General features: G+C 42.0%; 2 protein-coding genes across 10 annotated transcripts in view; one reads left to right on the top strand and one right to left on the bottom strand.

Annotated features, from left to right (window-relative positions):
• Positions 1–17,992, top strand: part of LOC127509865 (putative leucine-rich repeat-containing protein DDB_G0290503) — a 427,110-nt gene that overhangs the window by 104,795 nt on the left and 304,323 nt on the right. The window lies entirely within an intron of this gene.
• LOC127509969 (DLA class I histocompatibility antigen, A9/A9 alpha chain-like) overlaps positions 1–17,992 on the bottom strand; it is a 421,940-nt gene that overhangs the window by 121,152 nt on the left and 282,796 nt on the right. For 3 of the 8 annotated variants that reach the window (XM_051889403.1, XM_051889401.1, XM_051889402.1), the window contains 4 exons: positions 17,530–17,643; positions 17,005–17,022; positions 16,675–16,727; positions 16,453–16,591 (listed from right to left, as the gene is read on the bottom strand). The exons of 4 other annotated variants lie outside the window; for them this stretch is intronic. In XM_051889403.1, the coding sequence (XP_051745363.1) occupies positions 16,678–16,727; positions 17,005–17,022; positions 17,530–17,643 (182 nt within the window). In that variant the 3' untranslated portion in view covers positions 16,453–16,591; positions 16,675–16,677. Of the gene's footprint in view, positions 1–16,452; positions 16,592–16,674; positions 16,728–17,004; positions 17,023–17,529; positions 17,644–17,992 lie in introns of those variants that run through there. One more of the 8 variants, XM_051889404.1, reaches the window with a different exon arrangement.

Here is a 17,992-nt window from a genome sequence, read left to right as displayed (position 1 = left end):
AAGCGGAGGAGTAGTTTTATTGGCCAGTCACGAACTTCTGCGGACAGTTGTAGCATTGTCCGGATCGAAATTTTCGCTGGCGTTTTCTAAGAAAAGCTAAACCTGTTCTTCGTCTGAGTCCAGATCAGACATGGTAAGTACTAATATGATAACTGCTATTCTTAACACAGGTTTTCTCATTATAAAATTAGCTTGCAGCCATACAAATGTTATATGTTCAGCAATGACAGTTTGATTTGTGTGCAGTAAAGCGATCAGTTTGAATTGCGAGCAGCAAGCAATAGAAGAGATGCTGAAAGCATGGGAATTTAAATGGCCCGCTATGATAGGTGTCGAAACTGGATTGGAACGCATTGGGAACAGCTCTATCAGCCGATTCAAGCTTGCCTGACATGGCCTGCCTGAACTAACGTGATGCTTGATTATTCAGACATATTGGACCAAAAACCTCTTCATGTAAAACTGACCAAAAGGGCTCATACTGCATATATGAAGGACTTTATCACTTACTTTCCTAATCCTAATTCCTAATATTACCTAATCCAATCTTTTACCAGACAGAACTGGTTTATATATTTAAAATGCGTTTGTTGTTAGCCAGAGGAGAACTGGCCCCCCGACTGAGCCTGGTTTCTCGCAAGGTTTTTTTTTCTCCATTCTATCACGTGACGTAGTTTGGGTGTTTGTCACACTTTAATGTTTAAGATCATCAAACAAATTTAAATATTAATAAAAGATAACACAAGTAAACACAACATGCAGTTTTTAAATGAAGGTTTTTATTATGAAGGGAAAACAAAATCCAAACCCACATGGCCCTGTGTGAAAAAGTGCTTGCCCCCTAAACCTAATAACTGGTTGGGCCACCCTTAGCAGCAACAACTGCAATCAAGTGTTTGCGATAACTTGCAATGAGTCTGTTACAGTGCTGTGGAGGAATTTTGGCCCACTCATCTTTGCAGAATTGTTGTAATTCAGCCACATTGGAGGGTTTTCGAGCATGAACCGCCTTTTTAAGGTCATGCCACAGCATCTCAATAGGATTGAGATCAGGACTTTGACTAGGTCACTACAAAGTCTTCATTTTGTTTTTCTTTAGCCATTCAGAGGTGGACTTGCTGGTGTGTTTTGGATCATTGTCCTGCTGCAGAAACCAAGTTCACTTCAGCTTGAGGTCACGAACAGATGGCCAGACATTGTCCTTCAGGATTTTTTGGTAGACAGCAGAATTCATGGTTCCATTTATCACAACAAGTCTTCCAGGTCCTGAAGCAGCAAAACAGCCCCAGACCATCACACTACCACCACCATATTTTACTGTTGGGATGATGTTCTTTTTCTGAAATGCTGTGTTACTTTTACGCCACATTTAATGGGACACACACCTTCCAAAAAGTTCAACTTTTGTCTCGTCAGTCCACAGAGTATTTTCCTAAAAGTCATGGGGATCATCAAGATGTTTTCTGGCAAAACTGAGACGAGTCTTTATGTTATTTTTGCTCAGCAGCGGTTCTCGTCTTGGAACTCTGCCATGCAGGCCTTTTTTGCCCAGTCTCTTTCTTATGGTGGAGTCATGAACACTGACCTTAACTGAGGCAAGTGAAGCCTGCACCTTCTTTGGATGTTGTTGTGGGGTCTTTTGTGACCTCTTGGATGAGTCGTCGCTGCGCTCTTGGGGTAATTTTGGTCAGCCGGCCACTCCAGGGAAGGTTCACCATTGTTCCACATTTTCGCCATTTGTGGATAATGGCTCTCACTGTGGTTCGCTGGAGTCCCAAAGCTTTAGAAATGGCTCTATAACCATTACTTTCTTTCTCATTTGTTCCTGAATTTCTTTGGATCTCAACATGATGTGTAGCTTTTGAGGATCTTTTGGTTTACTTCACTTTGTCAGGCAGGTCCTATTTAAGTGATTTCTTGATTGCGAACAGGTGTGGCAGTAATCAGGCCTGGGTGTGGCTAGAGAAACTGAACTCAGGTGTGATAAACTACAGTTATGTTTTAACAGCGGTTTTTAAACCTTTATTTAAAAACTGCATGTTGTGTTTACTTGTGTTATCTTTGATTCATATTTGATGATCAGAAACATTAAAGTGTGACAAACATGCAAAAAAATAAAAAATCAGGAAGGGGGCAAGCACTTTTTCACACCATTGTAGTCCTTCAGGTCTATTGCGATCTCAAAATTCTGGCCAGTTGATAATACCTAAAATATCAAAATTGACTGCTGGCCATAGATCCTTTTCCTTTTTAGCACCTAAACATTGGAACAGTCTTCCTAGCATTGTTCGGGAAGCAGACACAATCTGTCAGTTTAAATCTTAAAAACACATCTCTTTAACCTGGCATACACATAACACATTATTTACTTCTATAATTCAAATCATGTAAATTGTTAGGCTGCATAAATTAGGTTAGCCGGAACCGGGAACACTTCCCATAACACATGATGTACTTGCTACATCATAAAAAGAATGGCGTCTACGCTAATATCAGTCTCTCTCTGTTTATCCCGAGTATTACCACACCCTGCCAGATCCAGGCCGTATCCAGATGAGATGAAGGACCTACACCTAGACACGATGACAATGCAGCCCTAAATTGTCAACTAATCTATCCCCTTGCGAAGGCCTCCTTCCCTTTCAAGTGCAAGAATGCATTAAAAGTCTTCTGTTTTCAGTTAAAAAGGTGTCATTTAAATGGCCCCCAAGTTAATAATTAATGATTTTTACAATGGAAGTGATTCAATAAAAAACTTACTTTAGCTCAATAATAACTTGAGCCAAAACAAGCCAAAACAATCTTTGTCCATTCATTTTCCTATTATCACTGTGAAGCTGCTTTGAAACAATCTGTATTGTTAAAAGCGCTTTATAAATAAAGATTACGTGACTTGACCGTCTCTCTTTCCAGCTTCTCTCCCCTCCTCTATAATAGCTGTTACTGTATGTTTATCTGTTAAAGTATTTGTTAGTGTTAACATTAGCCTGTCATTCTGTAAGACGATTTATGTGTTTCTCACCAATCTGCTGGCTCCTCATCTCTCTCTCCAGCTCCACACCTCTATAGTATGTTTGTCTGTTAGCATGGTTGTTAGCATAAGCGTGTCTGTTGTTGTGTGAGTGTAACCAGTCCTAATTGACCAACTCCGAGCGGAATTCGAACTGGCCTCTCCAGCATGGTAGGCAGGCGCGGTAACAAGTACACAAAAGACCACAATCTCTAACGTCACTTGCCAGCGTGCTTCTTGAGGCCAGGGGAGTGAAGTTTACATGCAGAGTTCATTACACTCACCCCCCCTAAAACTCACTCCCATCCAGGTCACAGCACCAATGTAACCCTCGAGTCCTACTTGCCCCGCTTCGGAGGTTCAGATGTTTCTCATTATATTATCTGTTACTGTATGTTTGTCTGTTAGCATGTCTGTTAGCATTAGCATATCTGTTGTTGTGTGAAGAGGTTATATTGTGTTTCTTACTGTCTGTTCGTCTCCTCGTCTCTCTCTCCAGCTGCACTACTCTATATTAGCTTTTACTAAATGCTTGGCTGTTAGCGTGTTTGTTAGCATACGCATTCATGTCTGATTTTGTGTGTTTCTCACCATCCGTTCGTCTCCTCATCTCTCTCTCCAGCTCCTCTCTATGTTAGCTGTTACTAAATGTTTTCTGTGGTGTCTGTTAGCATTACTGTGTCAGTTGTTGTGTGAGGAGGTTCAGGTGTTTTTCACTATCCTTTTCAGTGGTGGACGAAGTACACAAATCAAGTACTTGAATAAAAGTACAGATATGTATCATAAAATATTACTCAAGTGAATGTATTTAGCACTCCTTTTTCAATTTTACTTGAGTGAAAGTACAGAAGTACTTGATTTTTAAAGGCATAGTTCACCCAAAAATGAAATTTTGATGTTTATCTGCTTACCCCCAGGGCATCCAAGATGTAGGTGACTTTGTTTCTTCAGTAGAACACAAATGATGATTTTTAACTCCAACCGTTGCGGTCTGTCAGTCAAATAATGCATGTCAATGGGAACTCCATCTATAAGAGTCAAAAAAACAGACAAATCCAAATTAAATCCTGCGGCTCGTGACGACACATTGATGTCCTAAGACACGAAACGATCAGTTTGTGTGAGAAAACGAACAGTATTTGTATCATTTTTTACCTCTAATACACCACTATGTCCAACTGCGTTCAGCATCCGGTTAGTGAGGTCAAAAAACATGTTCCGATGCCGGAAGTGATCTCTCACGCTTTGCTTCAATGAGTGCGAGACATCACTTCTGTTGTCAGAGTGCGTTCAGACCTCACTAACCGGATCGAACTATCCCTTTAATGTACTTAAGTAAAAAAGTACTAATTGATGAATGTTTATTTTGTAATTTTATATAGGCCACTTATATAATTTAATTTTATATTATGTATTTTATATAATCCTTTTGCTCAAAATAATTATGTCAAATATGTCACATAGCCAGCACTAGTCAGTATGGATGGAAGATTAGTGGATGCAGAAACATAATATTTCCTGTGTGTTGACAAACAATATAAAAAACGACGAAACATATAGGGCTAAATACATAACATTTTAAGACATTACTGCAGCAGCGGGAAAGATGAACGTGCATGTGTTATTTTAATTTGTGTTAGAGTTGCACGATTCTGGATAAAATGAGAATCAAGATTTTTTTTTTGTTTGTCTCAAATAGAAATCACGATTCTCCCATTATTCTGAATAGAAATCTAAACAAAATAACATATAATTATTTAGACAAAATATTTGGACAGAATTGCTGCAGTCTATTTAAAAATATTTAATTTAATTTAATTAGTTAAAAAATGGGTTTGAATGAATGATTTAATGACTCACTCATAACTACTTCACTTGTTTCATTACTGGATGAATCAATGTTTTTGAACAAATCTGTTGAATGAATCATTCAGTGTCAAATACATTTTAACAGTCACTTGGCGCCTCCTAGTGCCATAACAATGTAATCGATACAACCGTTATTTGAAGCGGCAATTAGTAGGCTAATTTACTTTTCGCCATCAGTCGTGCGCGCACTCAGAGGATCCCCAGTTCTTGGCTAATTTTCAGTCAGATTTGTAAATTAATTCACTGGAGAATCGCTCTGAACGGATCATTGAATCAGTGAGTTGTTGACTCGAGAACAGCTGCAATACGATCAGTCCAATTCGCGAATGAATTGTTGATGTGATTTGTGAACCGATTTAACAGGATGATTGAAAAGAATCCGTTTGTGCACAAATCGGACACCGCTGTTGCGTCTCTGAGCATGTGACGATTTCTTCATTTTAAAATAATGAGTAACGATATGTTTAATGAAGTGTACTGGAGTAAAAAGTACGATCTTATGCTTTGGAATGTAGTGAAGTAAAAGTAAAAGTTGCTCAAAATAAAAATACTGGAGTAAAGTACAGATACTTGAAAAATGTACTTAAGTACAGAAACGAAGTAAAAATACTTCGTTACTGTCCAGCACTGATCCTTTTGTCTCCTCATCTCTTCAGCTGATCTCCTCTATATTAGCTGTTGTATATGTGTTATGTAATATGTGTTAGCGTGTCTGTTGTTGTCTGAACACACAATCAATCATCCTTCAGTCAGAGATAAGAGACTCAAACATCTGATGGTGAGACAGAGAAAAAATCCTAAAATATCAAAAATTGATGATCTTTACAACGGAACTGAATCAACACTGAACTGACTTCAGCTGAACAATGACACTATTTTCTTTAGAGCTGCTGTACAGCTGAAATTAACGTTGTTTGCATTACTGAATCATTTTCTGTTATCACTGTAAAGCTGCTTTGAAACAATCTGTACTGTAGAAAGCGCTATATAAATAAAGATCACTTGACAATCCCAAACCTCATGGATAAGATGGGAATGTGTATGTGATCATGTATTGGATTTGTATTTTAATAATATAAAATATAATTTAAGGTTTGGACACATTTCAAATAGTTTTACATCTAAAAAAGTGCATTAAACTGAATTTAAACACTCATATTCAGGTTTGTAACCGTTTCTGAAAAAGGTTCATCACAAAGCTCAATCATATATAAAACATAAGCTTGTGGCAATTTTACTGCAATCCTAGCAAAAACGTACAATTAAAATCATCCTACAGCACAAAAAAATAAAATAAATAAATATATATATATATAAAAAAAAATATATATATATATATATATATATATATATATTTTTATAAATATGATTATACAGAGATCAGTTTGCTAACTGAAACCACAAAAGAAATGGTCTTTTTCTTGTTTCTCTGTCTTGTAGGCTACTTCTCTGTTTGTAGTTTGAAGTGAAGGTCTCTTATCATCATTATGAACCATTGTTCATTCCAGCAGCACAACAAAGACAGTTTCTGTCTCACCTTCCTCTTGATGAGCAGGAAACTGTGGGCAGCAGCTGCAGCATGATGCTTGATGGGAACTGAACCTGAGGTTTGTGGTTTGTGTGCAACTGAAGTTTTGCAACTGAAACTGTTTTGCTTGATAAAGAGAAAAACAGAAGAGATGGTCTGATGTTAACACACACACACACACACACACACACACACACACACACACACACACACACACACACACACACACACTTACACACTTTTTTTTTCTCTCACACACACACCCACACTTTTTTTCTCTCACTTCTGCTATAGCTTGTGTAATTTCTCACACAATCATAAACACTGTGATTAAAAAAGCCTTACTGTTGGCCCGATCAAAGTCCGGACTACTTCTGCCTGCTGCAAAACACAAACACAAATTGCACAATCAGTGAGTGTTTTCCACAATGACAGGAACAAAGCAACTTGAGTGTCAGAATCACAAGGAATAGGCCTATACTACCTGTTATAAGCCTACAATATTTTTGTTCAATATAATGTTTTTATTCTGGCTACGAGGCACACTTATTTTTTTTTTTTAGTTTTTTATTATTTATTTATTTATTACAGCGACAGTGAAATAAAAGTCAATAGATCAGTGCTTTATGTTTGTTTCCATTTACATGTTCAGTTTGACGGATATTAACAAGAGACTTGAGTTATTTTAACCAAATATACCTATATCTGCCAGTTTTAAACTAATTAAAACTCTGCGGCGCATGTATTAATGGATGGCTGTTAATGGATACCTGTTAAATATGCAATAAAACATAAAGGTTGTCAGTATGTTCATAGTTCAGAAATAATGAATTAAAGTTAAAATACTGTGTAACGGCCCCAGACCAAATATATTTTAATGTATAACAGCCATCATTTGAAACTTGTGGCTTAAACATGATCAACTTTTCAACCCACAGAGACTTTTTTTTTTTTTCAATTACATGCTCAGTTAATTCAGTATTTCCATTTTGCATACATAACTTTTGCAACATAAAAAGCTGTTATGTAATAAATGAAAATTAATTCTCTTAGTTTAATTAGAGTCTCACGTATGGAGTCATTGTTTGTCTCCAATAGCTATAATCAAAACTGTTACTCTGTTTCTGGAAATAAGCAACTATAGCCTTAAAAAAAGGCCCAAAAGGACAATATTAATGTCATTCATCTGCACTTGTGCTGCTACATGTGTTTCAACAGGAGGAGAGAAAATCTCAAATTTACAACAACAATATGCATATTATTCATATACAGTATGTTGTGACACTGATGTATGTTTCTGTGGACAATGTATGATTTGTGTTATAATTATCATCTGTTGTTTAAGATTACCTGCTTCATCTGAAGGCTGAGCTCCTCTATAACGCATATTATTAGATACATAATAAAGTAATCTAATCATTTTTCTAGTTCCCAAAACACAAACTGAGCATGTATGTCTATTTTTTTTTTTAAATGTCTGAATTGTTTTATATCTACCATTGTCTTCTGTTGTTGTTCTGTTCTCATGAGCTTCAAAACCTGTGAAAGCGAAACTTCATAATTTATTCAATTAAGAGAAACATACAAAATGTATAAAAACAGTATTTTAAACTTCAGTTTTTCTTTCATTTCATTCTACTCTGTGAAATGATGAAATGTAAACTTTTCCTCCCACACCTACTTTTAGTTTAACGTGGTAACATGAGATCCCTCATTCATCTCTTCTACACTGTTTTATCTCACTCACTGTGTTTGTTATATTAACACACTGACTATACAGAAAGATGATGAGAATGATGATGTATTTCATTACACTGCAAATGTCAATGTTATTATATCAGCTATTAGAATTATTGTTGTCTTCCTCATGTCTTGTAATAAAAATACTCACTGTAATGCCGATCTTCAGACACAAACTGTCTTTACTGGAGTTAAACTCTTTTAAACAATCACAGGTTCATAAACTGAACCTGTGATTCCGAAAGCCGAAAGAGCTCAGATTGGACATTTACTGAATACAAGAGATGGTTTAAATCACAAGAAAATGTTGTATTTCTGCAAAATATCAGAGAACAGTCTTTGTGTGTGTGTGTGTGTCATGACCATAATGATATAATGGCTTGATATTTACCTCTATGTACACATGAATAAACTGAAGATGTCAGTATGGAGGACACAGCAAAACCCCAAGAAACCAGGCCTACATGTTCATGTGTGTCCACACCGAGAAAGTTAAAAAATTAATGTTGAAACAGTGTTGAAGTTAATGAGAAAATGAAGTGATGATTGAGCGTTAATGATGAACACGTGAAAACTAAATTAGGATTCTTATAAACCAACATTATGTGAAGAGATCAAACATGCTTTGACCTCCAGAACAGACCATGGCATGTTTTAAAACCTTTCTGAATTAATAGAAATACTGTGATGTATATAATAATAACAACATTTCAGTCTGTTCTCAGTTGTTTTCCAAGAGCAGCTTTTTCTAACTTATGAACATTCATAAGATGGATGATGTTTTCAGCTTCAGCTCATCATAGACTTGTACATGTAAGAGTCTGTCTATATATATATATATATATATATATTGTCTATGACTGTAACAAATCATATCTGTGATGAATGAAGACAGCACAGATACACAGATACTTGAAGGCTGAAGTTGGTTGAACAGGACACTTCCCCAAAACATATTGATAAATTGTAGTTCCCTTTCGTGGGAACTGTCGACGCTGCGTATAACGCATTGGGAACCTTCTGCGTGTTTGCGTCATTGAAGCACTCATGTATCTAACCAATCGCGTAGCGAGACGTCAGAGGCGGGTGACGTCACGGACCAGGAAACTATAAAGCATACCCGGATGCAGAGATCGCCAGCTTCTGTTGTCTTCAGCAAGCACTCTATGTTATCTTGTGTGTCTTATTTGGTGTTGTTTGTCTACCAACGAAAGTAGCCTGTTTAAAATCTCTTTGTCTGAGGACAAGAGTTTTCACAAGCACCATATATATATATATATATAAAAAGACACGAGAAAAAATGGCGGACGAAAAACAGCAGCATTTTGTTAAATGTGTACATCCCTGCGATAGATATCTGCCACCGGGGGATACACATGAAATGTGTGTTGTTTGCCTGGGGGTTGAGCACGCACAGGCAGCTCTCGAGGGGGCTGTCTGTGTGCATTGCGATCGGCTCACCCTCAGGGTATTAAGATCACGCCGGGCACTCTTTGATAAGGAGGGTGCCTTGGCTGGTGTTCCCCGCGGATCGGGTCCCGCTGCTGCTGAGGCACAGCGCAGACTCCATTCGTGGGGTTCACAAATGGAGCTGGCAGAGGGGATAGAGACGGGCCCAGCCTTATCTCGTCCCTCACCTGCCAGGTCCAGTGTCTCTTCTCTGGTGGTGGAAGCACGCGCTGCGGTTTCTTCCCCCCGGAGAGAGACACCGGCGCTTCACCTCTCTTCCTCCGAGGAGGTTGATGCGGCGAGCGCCGAGGCTGGGGAGGAGGAACCGCCATCCTCTTCCCCAGCGTATGAGGAGCTCTTGGAGGTAGTGACTAGGGCTGTCGATAAGCTAAAAATCGACTGGCCAGCAGAGAGAGCTGAGACGAAACCGAAAAGTAAGCTTGATGAACGGTTTCTCCCTGCCCGGTCACTACCCCAGCGTCGGGGTTTGCCTTTCTTCCCCGATCTCCACACCGAGGTGTCGAGATCGTGGAGAAGGCCAGTTCAATACAGAGTGTTCAGCCCCCAAACATCGATCTATAGTAATATAGTGGGGCTGAAACAGCATGGCTATGGGGCGATGCCTCGGGTTGAAGAGACGCTCGCGGGCTATCTCTCGCCCGAATCTGCATCGTCCCTAAAAACCCCGACGCTGCCCACTAAGCCCCTAAAGACAACATCAGGCTTGGTGGGCAAGGCTTATGCGGCAGCAGGCCAGGCAGCAGCGTGCTTACATACGATGTCGCTGCTGCAAGCATATCAAGCTGACCTGCTGGGGGAAATCGATGAGAGCGGGGAGGCCACGTTTGAGTGCATCCAGGAGCTCAGGAAAGCAACAGACCTGGCTCTCCGTGCCACCAAAGAGACGGCCAAGTCAGTGGGTCGCTCTATGGCAGCCTTGGTGGCCACGGAGAGGCACTTGTGGCTGAACCTCTCGGACATAAGGGACAGAGACAAAACTGCCCTTATGGACGCGCCGCTGTCTCCTGCGGGCCTGTTTGGCGACGCTGTAACGTCAGTCGTCGACAGGTTCCAGGAGACTAAAAAACAATCTGCGGCGTTCCAGAGGTTCCTCCCCCGCCGCTCAAAAATTCCCCCCGGGGCTGCTGAGCGGGAGCAGCCTCGGCCGTCTACGAGCTCCTCTGCGCACCACAGAGCGCAACAGAAGTTTAGTGTGGCCACTCGTACCCCTCCGCAGAAAACCTGGGGGTCGGGGCGGTCCACACAGCAGAAGCCTTCTGGGGGTAAAGCGGACCTGCGGGCCGTTATTATTGCCAAGAAGGCTTCGAAGCGGTCCTGACATCTGTGGGTCAGGACCCAGTGAGGGCGGTCCCCTCCGGAGGGAGCCCGGTGTTAAAATATCTGGCACCCGCTTCCCTTCGGCGCCCTCAGGGGACCGTTATGCTAACCCTGCCATCCAGTGTGCGTCAGGGCGCAGCGGTCCCCGCCGACCCTCCGAGGAGGGCCGGCCGTCACTTGATTCGGCTATCTGTTGCCGGTGCGCCGCTTCAGAAAGCCGAGCCAAGTGCTCAAAAAACACCAGAGGCCAGTCTCGAGAGACTGGTTCCCTTAGTAGATTTTATGGCAGAATGGAAACTTCTACCGAATATATCGAAATGGGTGCTGCTCATTATAGAGAGGGGTTACAGAATTCAGTTCGGGTCTCGCCCGCCCAGGTTCAATGGGGTCCTTCCCACAGTGGTGACCCCCGAGCAGTCTCTGGTGATGGAACAAGAGGTTGTGACACTTTTGCAAAAAGGAGCTATAGAAAGGGTTCCTCCTCCCAGCAAGCTGTCAGGTTTTTACAGCCGCTACTTCATTGTTCCAAAGAAGGATGGGGGACTACGTCCTATCATAGATTTACGTGTGCTAAATCGCTCTATACAAAAGCTAAAATTCAAGATGCTTACACTCAAACAGATTATCCCACAGATCAGGTCCGAGGACTGGTTTGTGGCGATAGACCTGAAAGATGCGTACTTTCATGTGTCCATCCATCCTTCTCACAGGAAGTTCCTCAGGTTTGCTTTCGGGGGCGAAGCCTACCAGTACAGGGTTCTTCCGTTCGGCCTGTCATTATCACCCCGCACATTCACAAAGTGCGTGGATGCAGCCCTGGCTCCATTGAGACTCCAGGGCATCCGTGTACTAAACTATATCGACGATTGGTTGATTCTAGCTCAATCAGAGCAACTGGCAGCTCAGCATCGAGATGCTGTCCTGTCCCACATGAAAAGGCTTGGGCTGAGGCTCAATGCCAAAAAGAGTGTGCTAGTTCCGGCTCAGACTGCCAATTATCTGGGTGTAGTCTGGGACTCCACCACGATGCGGGCGCATCTGTCCCCCGCTCGTGTGAGTTCCATTCTCGCAGCCGTGAAAGGGGTGAAATTAGGCCAGTCACTCACTGTAAAACAGTTTCAGAAATTGTTGGGTCTGATGGCAGCTGCGTCCAACGTGATACCTTTTGGCCTTCTGCACATGAGACCCTTACAGTGGTGGCTCAAGACCAGGGGGTTTTCTCCGAGGGGAAATCCTGTTCGCATGATCAAAGTCACGCGGCGATGCCTTCGTGCTCTGGCCATGTGGAAAAATCCCTGGTTCCTGTCCCAGGGACCTGTGCTGGGGACTTCTGGTCGTCGTGTAATGCTTACGACAGATGCTTCCCTCACGGGCTGGGGGGCGATCATGAGTGGTCGCTCAGCTCAGGGTCTATGGGAGGACCATCAGCTCTCCTGGCACATAAATCGGCTGGAGATGATGGCGGTATTTCTAGCACTGAAACACTTCCTCCCAGACCTGAGAGACCACCATGTGTTGGTCCGCACGGACAACATGTCGGTGGTCTCATACATAAACCATCAGGGGGGTCTGCGGTCTCGCCAACTATATTACTTGGCCCGTCGGATCCTCCTGTGGTCCCTAGGGAAGCTGCTCTCGCTAAAGGCAGCTTACATCCCGGGGTATCAAAATGTGGGAGCAGACGCCCTGTCGAGACAGGGGCCGAGGCCCGGGGAGTGGAAGCTCCACCCGGAAGTGGTGGACCTCATATGGAGAAATTTCGGTCAAGCAGAAGTCGACCTATTTGCATCGGGAGAGTCAACCCAGTGTCCACTCTGGTACTCCCTAACACATCCAGCACCTTTGGGTCTGGATGCCATGGTACAGACGTGGCCGAGGCTACGTCTGTACGCATTTCCCCCGTTCGCTCTGCTCCCGGGGGTTCTGGAGAAAGTACGCCAGGAGGGGGCCAGCCTGATACTGGTAGCCCCGTTCTGGCCAACCAGGATATGGTTTTCGGACTTAGTGTCCCTACTAGACGGCTCCCCAATGGAGCTTCCCCTCAGACAGGATCTCCTGTCGCAAGCGGGCGGCACGATAACGCATCCTCGCCCAGAACTGTGGAAGCTATGGGCCTGGCCTCTGAGGGGGCCAGGTTCATAGATGCTGGTCTCCCAACTGAGGTTGTGGAGACCATCCTTAACTCCAGAGCTCCCTCCACGAGGAAGCTATATTCCTATAAATGGAATTTATTTTCTACTTGGTGTAGACAAAATGATACGGACCCTGTCCACTCTTCCATAAGCTTTGTGCTAAGATTCCTTCAAGAAAAATTCTCAGAAGGCTTATCCCCTTCTACCTTAAAAGTCTATGTTGCGGCTATCTCAGCCTATCATGCTCCTCTTGAGGGGGATTCCTCGGTTGGACGAGACCCCCTCGTCACACGCTTCCTCCGTGGTACACTGAGGTTGAGGCCTCCAGTGCGCACAAGGGTTCCGGCCTGGGACTTGGCCGTGGTACTGCAAGGGTTAGCCGAGGCTCCCTTCGAACCATTAGAGGAGGTTCCAGAAAAATTCCTCACTCTAAAAACTATTTTCCTACTCGCTATCACTTCCCTGAAAAGGATAGGAGATTTACAAGCACTTTCAGTTGCTCCATCTTACCTGGAATTTGCCCCAGGAATGGTGAAGGCATTTCTTCATGCTAGACCTGGCTATGTGCCGAAGGTCCCCACCAATGTCCCAGGCCCTATTGTGCTCCAGGCCTTTTACCCTCCTCCCTTTGGGAATTCGGATCAGGAAAAGCTGAATCTGCTCTGCCCAGTGAGGGCTCTAGATGCGTACGTCCACAGAGCTGCCCTGTGGCGAAAATCAGATCAACTGTTTGTCTGTTATGGGTCCCCTAAGAAAGGGGGCCCAGCATCGAAGCAGAGGATGAGCAAGTGGGTGGTCGAGGCCATCTCACTTGCATACGAAGCGGCCGGACAGCCTTCCCCACTGAATGTCCGTGCCCATTCTACTAGGGGTATGGCGGCATCAAAAGCCTTGATGTCTGGAATTTCCATTGATGACATATGTGATGCAGCTGGATGGTCATGCCAGCACACATTTATTAGGTTTTACAACCTGGATGTCGGCTCCACTCCGGGGTCTTCTATATTGTCAAGCTAACATTGGCAAGTACGTGAAGTTACGGCACAGCTGGGATTGCGTTCCCAATGCGTTATACGCAGCGTCGACAGTTCCCACGAAAGGGAACGTCTCAGGTTACAGATGTAACCCTGGTTCCCTGAGTAGGGAACGAGACGCTGCGTCTCCTGCCGTACCCCCAGCATACTTGCGAGTGCTTGCTTCAGACTTATCCCAGAAGCTGGCGATCTCTGCATCCGGGTATGCTTTATAGTTTCCTGGTCCGTGACGTCACCCGCCTCTGACGTCTCGCTACGCGATTGGTTAGATACATGAGTGCTTCAATGACGCAAACACGCAGAAGGTTCCCAATGCGTTATACGCAGCGTCTCGTTCCCTACTCAGGGAACCAGGGTTACATCTGTAACCTGAGACGTTTTCTCTCAGAGAGAGGTACAGACAATATTCATCATTATTCGCTAGTGTTTGAAGATGAAAAGGAAAAAAAATGCTTTAACATAAGTTGAAGAAGTCATTCAAATCATTTATTTGGAAGGATACATATTGATTAATTACTTGATTATAAATCACTCAAAAGATGTATATTGAAGCGGAATATCAATAAACAAATACAGTGGGTACGGAAAGTATTCAGACCCCCTTAAATTTTTTACTCTTTGTTATATTGCAGCCATTTGCTAAAATCATTTAAGTTCATTTTTTTTCCTCATTAATGTACACACAGCACCCCATATTGACAGAAAAACACAGAATTGTTGACATTTTTGCAGATTTATTAAAAAAGAAAAACTGAAATATCACATGGTCCTAAGTATTCAGACCCTTTGCTCAGTATTTAGTAGAAGCACCCTTTTGACCTAATACAGCCATGAGTCTTTTTGGGAAAGATGCAACAAGTTTTTCACACCTGGATTTGGGGATCCTCTGCCATTCCTCCTTGCAGATCCTCTCCAGTTCTGTCAGGTTGGATGGTAAACGTTGGTGGACAGCCATTTTTAGGTCTCTCCAGAGATGCTCAATTGGGTTTAAGTCAGGGCTCTGGCTGGGCCATTCAAGAACAGTCACGGAGTTGTTGTGAAGCCACTCCTTCGTTATTTTAGCTGTGTGCTTAGGGTCATTGTCTTGTTGGAAGGTAAACCTTCGGCCCAGTCTGAGGTCCTGAGCACTCTGGAGAAGGTTTTCGTCCAGGATATCCCTGTACTTGGCCGCATTCATCTTTCCCTCGATTGCAACCAGTCGTCCTGTCCCTGCAGCTGAAAAACACCCCCACAGCATGATGCTGCCACCACCATGCTTCACTGTTGGGACTGTATTGGACAGGTGATGAGCAGTGCCTGGTTTTCTCCACACATACCGCTTAGAATTAAGGCCAAAAAGTTCTATCTTGGTCTCATCAGACCAGAGAATCTTATTTCTCACCATCTTGGAGTCCTTCAGGTGTTTTTTTCATGTGTCTTGCACTGAGGAGAGGCTTCCGTCGGGCCACTCTGCCATAAAGCCCCGACTGGTGGAGGGCTGCAGTGATGGTTGACTTTCTACAACTTTCTCCCATCTCCCAACTGCATCTCTGGAGCTCAGCCACAGTGATCTTTGGGTTCTTCTTTACCTCTCTCACCAAGGCTCTTCTCCCCCGATAGCTCAGTTTGGCCGGACGGCCAGCTCTAGGAAGGGTTCTGGTCGTCCCAAACGTCTTCCATTTAAGGATTATGGAGGCCACTGTGCTCTTAGGAACCTTAAGTGCAGCAGAAACTTTTTTGTAACCTTGGCCAGATCTGTGCCTTGCCACAATTCTGTCTCTGAGCTCTTCAGGCAGTTCCTTTGACCTCATGATTCTCATTTGCTCTGACATGCACTGTGAGCTGTAAGGTCTTATATAGACAGGTGTGTGGCTTTCCTAATCAAGTCCAATCAGTATAATCAAACACAGCTGGACTCAAATGAAGGTGTAGAACCATCTCAAGGATGATCAGAAGAAATGGACAGCACCTGAGTTAAATATATGAGTGTCACAGCAAAGGGTCTGAATACTTAGGACCATGTGATATTTCAGTTTTTCTTTTTTAATAAATCTGCAAAAATGTCAACAATTCTGTGTTTTTCTGTCAATATGGGGTGCTGTGTGTACATTAATGAGGAAAAAAAAATGAACTTAAATGATTTTAGCAAATGGCTGCAATATAACAAAGAGTGAAAAACTTAAGGGGGTCTGAATACTTTCCGTACCCACTGTATATCAATAAACAGTAAAATATAAGCACATATTGACAGCGAGGCTAAATGAATAATCACTGTTATGAAAGGCCCTCAGTCACCCTGTTAGATACATTTATATACATATTATGTACACCTTATAATAAAAGGTAATTTGTTAAAAAAATATATCCAAGAAAAAGACAAAGATAAAAAATTAAAAACAATACACTGATATTCATAAAGTGAATAAATGATGTGATGAATGAGGAAAACTGAAGATGAGAGTAGATATATGAGTGAGATCTGATGATTCTCCTCGATCATCCGTCTGATCTCCTGAAATGATCAAAATCACACATTAAATCAGCTTCACCTCGTCTGCTCCAGACGGCTGCAGTGATCAATAAACAGTAACTCACGTCTCACGCCACTATTGATGAATGACTTGATCTTTCAGAGTCACTGGAAGACGCTGCAACAGAAAATCAACTTTTAAAATGTCATTCCGGCTCATTCCAGAATTTTGTTTTGGATTTGCAGAGATCTTATTCATACAATGTTTACAGAACTATTAATTGTACAATGATTCATTGTATAATGCTATAATCTTTATTTATTTCATGTCAGAAATTATTTTACATTACCAAAACATTTTAAGTTGAAATATATAAATATGATCATTTATTGTGTAGAGACAGCTCGTCCACCTCTGATATCTTTACACCAAACACAGATTACAGGGTACTCACGTTTAGCAGGAACATATCCTGAAAAACGGCCAAAACTGAGCCAGCATTTTGACGCAGAACCTGAAAGCGCTGGACATAAAGAGTGTATGAGAATGACATAGAACAGAAGATATTTTGTTTTTGCACACAAAAAGTATTCTTGTCTCTTCATAACATTAAGGTTGAGCCACTGCAGTCACGTCGACTGTTTTAACGATGTCTTTAGTGCCTTTCTGGACCTTAAAAAAGTGTTGATTATATTGCTGTCTATGGAGGAGTCAGATAGCTCTCAGATTTCATCAAAAATATCTTAATTTGTGTTCTGAAGATGAATGAAGGTCTTGCGGGTGTGGAACGACATGAGGGTGAGTAATTAATGACAGATTTTTATATTTGGGTGAACTAACCCTTTAAGGGACATTTATGTAGGAGAGGATTTATGAACAATTAAAAAAGAAACTGGTTCTGTCCTACTAATTCAAATACTACTACATAATATGACTATCAGTACTAAGATAATAATCATGAAGCATTACTCTTTCTCACCTGACTTCAGTTTCCTCTGATATACCAAATACCCGATGACAGCAATGATGAGCAACAGCGACAGAATCACCGCAGAAACAACAACAACAGTCATGTCAACCGGAGCAGCTGTTTCTGTTTATAGAAAACATACATCAGATTGCTGAAAGATTCAATGTTAATAAGTGGTTGACACCTTCTTGACTAAAAATTCTGAAGACACAAAAACTAATTATACAATACAATATTTATTTATAAAGCACATTTAAAAACAACCAAGGTTGACCAAAGTGCTGTACAGGAAAATAAATAAATAAATAAATAAATAAATAGATAAATAGATAGACTACCAAAAGGAAGGAACACACAGCAGTAATAAAACAATCACATCAATGATCAAGGAGTATTGAACGCAAGAGAGAATAAATATGTCTTTATAGCAGATTTAAAAGCAGAAACGGAGGGAGCAAATCTAATGTGAAGA

This window comes from Ctenopharyngodon idella, chromosome 3 (assembly GCF_019924925.1).
Source record: "Ctenopharyngodon idella isolate HZGC_01 chromosome 3, HZGC01, whole genome shotgun sequence".
NCBI lineage: Eukaryota > Metazoa > Chordata > Actinopteri > Cypriniformes > Xenocyprididae > Ctenopharyngodon > Ctenopharyngodon idella.
This window is presented reverse-complemented; position numbering and strand designations above follow the sequence as displayed.